General features: G+C 47.3%; 1 protein-coding gene across 1 annotated transcript; it reads left to right on the top strand.

Moving 5' to 3' along the window:
* Positions 1 to 748: 748 nt before the first annotated feature.
* On the top strand, positions 749 to 1,414 carry HBQ1 (hemoglobin subunit theta 1). Its single transcript, XM_007453635.1, has 3 exons — positions 749 to 847; positions 938 to 1,142; positions 1,241 to 1,414. Exons 1-3 carry the CDS (start codon positions 753 to 755, stop codon positions 1,367 to 1,369), a joined length of 429 nt encoding a protein of 142 aa, XP_007453697.1. The 5' UTR covers positions 749 to 752; the 3' UTR covers positions 1,370 to 1,414.
* The last annotated feature ends 6,222 nt before the right edge of the window (positions 1,415 to 7,636 follow it).

The following is a 7,636-nucleotide window of genomic DNA, read 5'->3' as shown; positions in this document are numbered from 1 at the left end:
CACAGAGACAGAAAGACTGGTAATGGCCAGGGGCTGGAGGGCAGGGGTTATGGACTGACGGCTAATGGGGATAATTTCTATTTGGGACAATGAAAACGTTCTGGAACTGGACAGTGGTGATGGCTGCACACACTCTGAATGTAATTAAAGACACTGAATTGTACACCTTAAAATAGCTAAGACAGTAAATTTTGTTACATGAATTTCAACGCAATTTAAAAAACAAAAGGACGTATAGTGATGCCTGGCACAGCATGAGTGCTGCATAGGTATTAGCTATTATTTTGGGATATATCCTAGGCACCCAATATAAATGCTCATTGTCAGAAAGGGGCGTCTGTTATGAACCAGGCACAACCTTGGAAAGAAGAAATTGTTACCTTCCTTATATACCATAAATGAGAAAATAGACTCAGAAAGATGTCATAATAGACTCGGGAGGGAGGCAGAATAAGCTGACGTTCAATGCCAAAATCCACGCTACAATTCTGGGCAACCTAATATTAATGATACATACTAAATATTAGTTTCCATAGAGTAAACCTTCAAAAATACGGGCCTCAGGGTCCAGGGCGATTAGGAAGGCCCCAGGTCGGAGCAGACGCTCCGTGGAGCGCTCCGGGCCCCTGGGGACAGATTCTGCGACCAGAGGCACGGCGAACCCAGGAGGCCAAGGGCACCGCGGACCGATACGCGCAGGCGCAACCCGGGCTTCATCAAGGCTCCGAGCGCGCGGCCGGGCGGGCTCCACGATGGTGCTGGGGGCGGCGGACCGGACTGCGGTGCGCGCGCTGTGGCTGAAGCTGGGTAGTAACGTTGGCGTCTACACGACCGAGGCCCTGGAGAGGTGCGCACAGGCCCCGGGCTCCCCTGCCTTCAGCCCGTTCGGGAAAGCGTCCTCCTTCCTCCCCAGCCTGACTCGCCGTTCCTCCCGCAGGACCTTCCAGGCCTTCCCTTCCACCAAGACCTACTTCCTCCACCTGGACCTGAGCCCCGGATCCGCCCAGGTCAGAGCGCACGGCCAGAAAGTGGCCGACGCGCTGACCCTCGCCGTGGACCACCTGGACGACCTGCCCAGCGCCCTGTCGGCTCTGCGTGAGCTGCACGCGCACAAGCTGCGCGTGGACCCCGTCAAGTTCCAGGTGAGCTCGCCGGAGGGGCCTGATCCCTGTCGCCGGGGGAGGGGGCTCCCGTCAGGGAAGGGGGGTGCACCCGCGTGGAAACGACTCCCTCTCCGTAGCTGCTGGTCCACTGCCTGCTGGTGACCCTCGCCCGGCACTACCCCGGAGACTTCAGCCCCTCCCTGCAGGCCTCGCTCAACAAGTTTCTGAGCCACGTGATCTCGGCGCTGGCCCCCAACTGTCACTAAATTTTAAGGGTGGTCGCGTGGGGCTCGTGTTTGAGTAAAGTCCGCGGACAAAGCCTCAGGTGCGCGAGTGTTCTCTCTAGGGGAGCGCGCCCTGGGCCTGACGGGGCGGGGACGCCCCTCCTAAATGAAGTAGGGGTCCGAGGAAGCCCAAGTCTCACACTACCAATTGTCAGATCCCAGCAGGACGCCCCCCGAACCCCGGCAGCCTGAGGCAAGTCTGGACAGCGGGTCCCAAATCCCAAGTGGTAAACCCCGACTCGCCATGCCCTTGGGCGCGACCACTTAGCGGTGCAGACCCGGGGCTTCGGCCACTCGGGAAGGGGTGGCAGGTGGCGGTCATGGTCGCAAGCTGGCGAGGCCGGACCCTCCTCCGGGCTGCCCACTTCGGACACCTCAGATCCACCTAGAAAAGCGCGGCACAGCCTGGGAGAAAATTAGGGACCGGCGCCCCTGCCGGCGCGGACCGGAACTGCGCCTCCGGAACGTGCTGGGGACTTTGGGTAACCGGTAGGCTTGGGGTCAAAGGCACCTTTGTCAGACTCTGGACCTGGAGGAAGGAGGTGGCTCCTGCAGCGGACAGGGCGGACCAGGGAGCCGGCAGAGAGCCCTGCCCACATGCCACACTTCTCAGGAAGCAGACCTCAGAGCGTCTTCCTTTAAAAAATTCGGAGAACTACTCCACTTGCTGCACCTGCCTGTGTATCTCAGTAGGCTCAGCACATCCATTATTCCTTCACTCCCCACTTGACACATGGGGAAACTGTGTGAACAATGGAGGGCATGGGAGTCCCATCCAAGAGCACATGTGTGACATGCACAGATAGAAGTCCCCTCTTATCCTGAGGGATATATTCCAAGACCCCCAGTGAATGCCTGAAACCTCAGTACTGAACCCAAAGCATGCTGTTTTGTCCCATATGAACACACCTATAGTAAATTTAATTTATAATTAGGTACAGTAAGAGAGTAACAGCAATAACTAATAAGACAACGATAACAATGTACTGTAATAAAAGCTATGTGAATGTGGTCTCTCTCTTTCAAAATATCTTGCCGTGCAAATTTGATACCTTTTCCATCTCAATACCAGAGCAGTTACCATGCACTGTGGCTGTAACTTTTGCAGTTTGAAGTGTGACAGCAAAGCAGCATGCATTTTTTTCCTTCTTCACAATTTCACAGATAGAAGATTCGTTCTTACCATAGATCTTAGCAACCTCAGCATACGATTTTTTTCTTTCCTTATTGTCTGGAACTTTTAGCTTTTATAAAAAAATTAATTTTTGGCTGTGTTGGCTCTTTGTTGCTGTGTGCGGGCTTTCTCTAGTTGCAGAGAGCGGGGGCTACTCTTCGTTGCCTTACACAGGCTTCGCATTGCGGTGGCTTCTCTTGTTGTGGAGCACAGGCTCTAAGTATGCGGACTTCAGTAGTTGTGGCTCACCGGCTCTAGAGCACAGGCTCAGTAGCTGTAGCGTGCACAGGCTTAGCTGCTCTGCAGCATGTGGGATCTTCCCCGCCCAGGGCTAGAACCCGTGTCCCCAGCATTGGCAGGCAGATTCTTAACCACTGCGCCACCAGGGAAGCCCTAGCTTTTCATTTAAAAGAAGCACTTGAGGTCTTCTCTTTGGCACATCACTCCTCTTCTGCCTTGAGGCCATTATTAAGTAAAATAAGGGTCACTTTGAACACAAGCACTGACATGCTGGGACAGTCCATCTGATAACAGAGAGGGCTACTCAGTGACAAATGGGTGGTACACACCGGACAAAGGGATGGTTCACATCCCAGGCGAGATGCAGTGCGACACCCGGAGATTTCATCACGATACTAGAATGCACATTTTAAAACTTATGAATTGTTTATTTCTGGAATTTTCCATTTAACATTTTTGGACTTGGGTGGACTGTGGATAACTGAAAGCATGGAAAGTGAAACAGTGGATAAGAAGGAAATAGAGGGCTTCCCTGGCAGCAAAGTGATTAAGAATCCACCTGCCAATGCAAGGGACACGGGTTGCTCGAGCCCTGGTCTGGGAAGATCCCACATGCCTCGGAGCAACTAAGTCCGTGCGCCACAACTACTGAGCCTGTGCTCTAGAGCCCACGAACCACAACTACTGAGTCCACGTGCAACAACTACTGAAGCCTGCACACCTAGAGCCCACGCTCCGCAACAAGAAGCCGCCACAATGAGAAGCCCGCGCACTGCAACGAAGAGTAGCCCCTGCTCACTGCAACTAGAGAAAGCCCGTATGCAGCAAGGAAGACCCAACACAGCAAAAACTTAATTAATTAAAAAAATAAAATAAAAAGGGAATAGACATACCACACACACACACAGGTGCAAACACCCACTGGCAGAACAGCCCCACAGAGACATGTGACAAGGTAGCATGTAATGTAAGTCTTCCAGGTCCTTCTAGGCACATTTGCAGAGATTTTCTTTTTTTTCTTTTGGCCGTGCAGTGCAGCATGTGGGATCTTAGTTCCCCAACCAGGGATCGAACTCATGCTTCCTGCAGTGGAAGAACAGAGTCTTAACCACTGGACCACCAGGGAAGTTCCCTGGAGAGATTTTCTTAAGAAATGGTATCCTCAAAGTGTCACTGGAAAAAATGAACACACTGGATGATATAAAGAGCAAAATCTTGGTATGGGAGGAAAAGACACCATAAACAGAGTTAAAAGAGGAACTGGGAGAAAAATATTTGCCACAAATAGCAAAGGGTTATTATTTTTTTCTTTACAAGATCCAAATTCTTCTTCCCCACCCCTTTTTTTTTAAACACCAGTCAACCCAAAAGAAAAATAAGCCAAAGGACAAACAGGCAACTCATAGTATACCAATGACCAAGAGACATTTGCAAAGATACATAAAGACATGCAAATTAAAATGCTCATTAACAAGACACCTGTCATGGAAATATTTAAAAAGGCAAGATCCAATACACTCCTGGTGGAAGTTTTAGTATAACCTTTTGGGAGGGTAATTCAGTTGTATACAGTTGTGGGCTGGTAAATATTTAAATAACTGGCACTCAGGAAGAACGGAATGGGAACTGATTGGTAGCATATGCCAATTTCCGTGATGTAACTACTGCCATCATGGTTGATTCAGGCTATCAAACAGGTTATCACTGAATGGGAAATTAGGAAGAGATATATAGGGACTTCCCTGGCAGACCAGTGGTTAAGACTCTGTGCTTCCACTGCAGCGGGGTGCCGGTTCAATCCCTGATCAAGGAACTAAGATCCCGCATGCTGCATGGCTTGGCAAAAAAAAAAAAAAGTGATTCGGTTTCACCTTTAAAAAAAAAAAAAATGGAAGAGATGTATAGTAGCTGCCATTGTGTCATATTTCCACTGTCCAGATACAAGAGATGTAAACATAGATGATAGTACACTGTAGTAACATAATTAGGAAGTAATTGGCTTTCAGTATTTATTACCTGTTTTTCACATGACCTATTTAGTTGTAAATTACTATAACTTAATTTTTAATAGTGGTTGTGTTTAACAACAAGCTCTCAAAATTCCTACAACTTAACCTGAGCCAATACAAGCAGGTTCCAGCACACTGCTAGCTGTATCCTTTATTTATTTTTTAAAAAATATTAAATTTCTTTTGGACTTCCCTGGTGGCACAGTGGTTAAGAATCCGCCTGCCAATGCAGGGGACACGGGTTCAAGCCCTGGTCTGGGAAGATCGCACATGCTGCAGAGCAACTAAGCCCATGAGCCACAACTACTGAGCCTGCGCTCTAGAGGCCACGAGCCATAACTGTTGAACCCATGTGCCGCTACTGAAGGCCATGCACCTAGAGTTCATGCCCCACAAAAAGAGAAGCCACCGCAATGAAAAGCTCGCACACTGCAACAGAGAGTAGCCCCCACTCACCACAACTAGAGAAAGCCCACGCGCAGCAACAAAGACCCAACACAGCCAAAAATAAAATAAAAAATAATAATACATTTACAAAAAATATATATACGTATTAAATTTTTTTTCTTTCTTTACCTAGGAATAATTCTACATCAAATATCAGTATATAGGGACTTCCCTGGTGGTTCAGTGGTAAAGAATCCACCTTCCAATGCAGGGGACGCAGGTTTGATCCCTGAGCGGACAACTAAGCCCACATACTGCAACTACCGAGCTCGCGCGCGCCTCAATTAGAGAAGAGAAAACCCTCACAGCACTAGAGAGAAGCCTGTGCGCTACAATGAAAGATCCCGCATGCCTCAATGAAGATCCTGTGTGCCGCAACTAAGACCTGACACAGAAAAAGAAAAAAAAAATCAGTATATAATTTATCATTATCACAAAAAGTTATTCTGGAATAAGAGGGAAAGACAATCTCAAAATTCACCCATCATCAGGATGTTCCAATGACCAAATCAACCTCATGTTCACCTTATTCATCTACAGAACTCATTAATATTTGCCTCACAACTACATATATATATTTTTTTTTGGTAGGCCCTTCTTGGTTATCTATATTTATTTATTTTTGGCTGTATTGGGTTTTTGCTGCTGTGCACGGGCTTTCTCTAGTTGTGAGCAGGGGCTACTCTTCGCTGCAGTGCGCGGGCTTCTCCTGCTGTGGAGCATGGGCTCTAGATGTGCAGGCTTCAGTATTTGTGGCACTCGGGCTCTGGAGCGCAGGCTCAGTAGTTGTGGCACACGGGCTTAGTTGCTCCAGGACATGTGGGATCTTCCCGGACCAGGGATTGATGCAGTGTCCCCTGCAATGGCAGGTGGATTCTTTTTTTTTTTAATGTGGACCATATTTTTTAGTCTTTATTGAATTTGTTACAATATTGCATCTGTTTTGTTTTGGTTTTTTGGCCACGAGGCACGTGGGATCTTAGGTCCCTGACCAGGCATCGAATCCACACCCCCTGCATTGGAAGGCAAAGTCTTAACCACTGGACCACCAGGGAAGTCCCGGTTATCTATTTTAAATATAGCAGTGTGTACATGTCAATCCCAAACTCCCAATCTATCCCACCACCAACCTTACCACTGGTAATCATGTTCTCTAAGTCTGTGAGTCTGCTTCTGTTTTGTAAGTTTATTTGTATCATTTTTTTTTAAGATTCCGCACATAAGCGATATCATATGACATTTGTCTTTCTGTCTGATTTACTTCACTTAGTATGATAATCTCCAGGTCCATCCATGTTGTTGCTAATGGCATTATTTCATTCTTTTTAATGGCTGAGTAATATTCCATTGTATATAGGTACCACATCTTCTTTAACCATTCATCTTTTGATGGACATTTAGGTTGCTTCCATGTCTTGGCTATTGTGAATTGTGCTGCTATGAACACTGGGGTACATGTATACTTTCCAACCAAGTGTTTCTCCAGATATATGCCCAGGAGTGGGACTGCTGGATCATATGGTAGCTCTATTTTTAGTTGTTCATGGAACCTCCATAGCAGCTGCACCATCTTACATTCCCACCAACAGTGTAAAGTTCCCTTCTCTCCACACCCTCTCCGGGATTAACTGTTTGTAGATTTTTTGGTGATGGCCATTCTGACTGGTGTGAAGTGATATCTCATTGTAGTTTTCATTTGCATTTCTACAATAATTAGCGATTTTGAACACCTTTCCATGTGCCTCTTGGCCATCTGTATGGCCAAGAGAAATGTCTATTTGGGTCTTCTGTCCATTTTTCGATTTTTTTTTTTTCTTTTTTTGCGGTACGCAGGCCTCTCACTGTTGTGGCCTCTCCCATTGTGGAGCACAGGCTCCAGACGTGCAGGCTCAGTGGCCATGGCTCACAGGCCCAAGTGCTCCATGGCATGTGGGATCTTCCCGGACCCGGGCACAAACCTGTGTCCCCTGCATCGGTAGGCGGACTCTCAACCACTGTGCCACCAGGGAAGCCCCGGTTGTTTGTTTTTATGGTATTGAACCACATGAGCTGTTTGTAAATTGGAAGACTAATCCTTTGTCGGTGTAATTACTCCCCAACTCATTCTATGAGGCCACCATCATCCTATATGAAAACCAGACAAAGATACCACAAACAAAGAAAATTACAGGCCAATATCACTGATGAACATAGATGCAAAAATCCTCAACAAAATATTCGCAATCCAAATCCAACAATACACTGAAAGGATCATACACCACGATCAAGTGGCATTTATCCCAGGGATGCAAGGATTTTTCAGTATCCACAAATCAATCAGTATAATACACATCAACAAACTGAAGAATAAAAACCATATGATCATCTCACTAGATGCAG

This window comes from Lipotes vexillifer, unplaced genomic scaffold (assembly GCF_000442215.2).
Source record: "Lipotes vexillifer unplaced genomic scaffold, Lipotes_vexillifer_v1.1 scaffold914, whole genome shotgun sequence".
In the NCBI taxonomy this organism is placed as follows: domain Eukaryota; kingdom Metazoa; phylum Chordata; class Mammalia; order Artiodactyla; family Lipotidae; genus Lipotes; species Lipotes vexillifer.
Note: the sequence above shows the minus strand (reverse complement) of the source record. Positions and strands in the feature narration are given on the sequence as shown.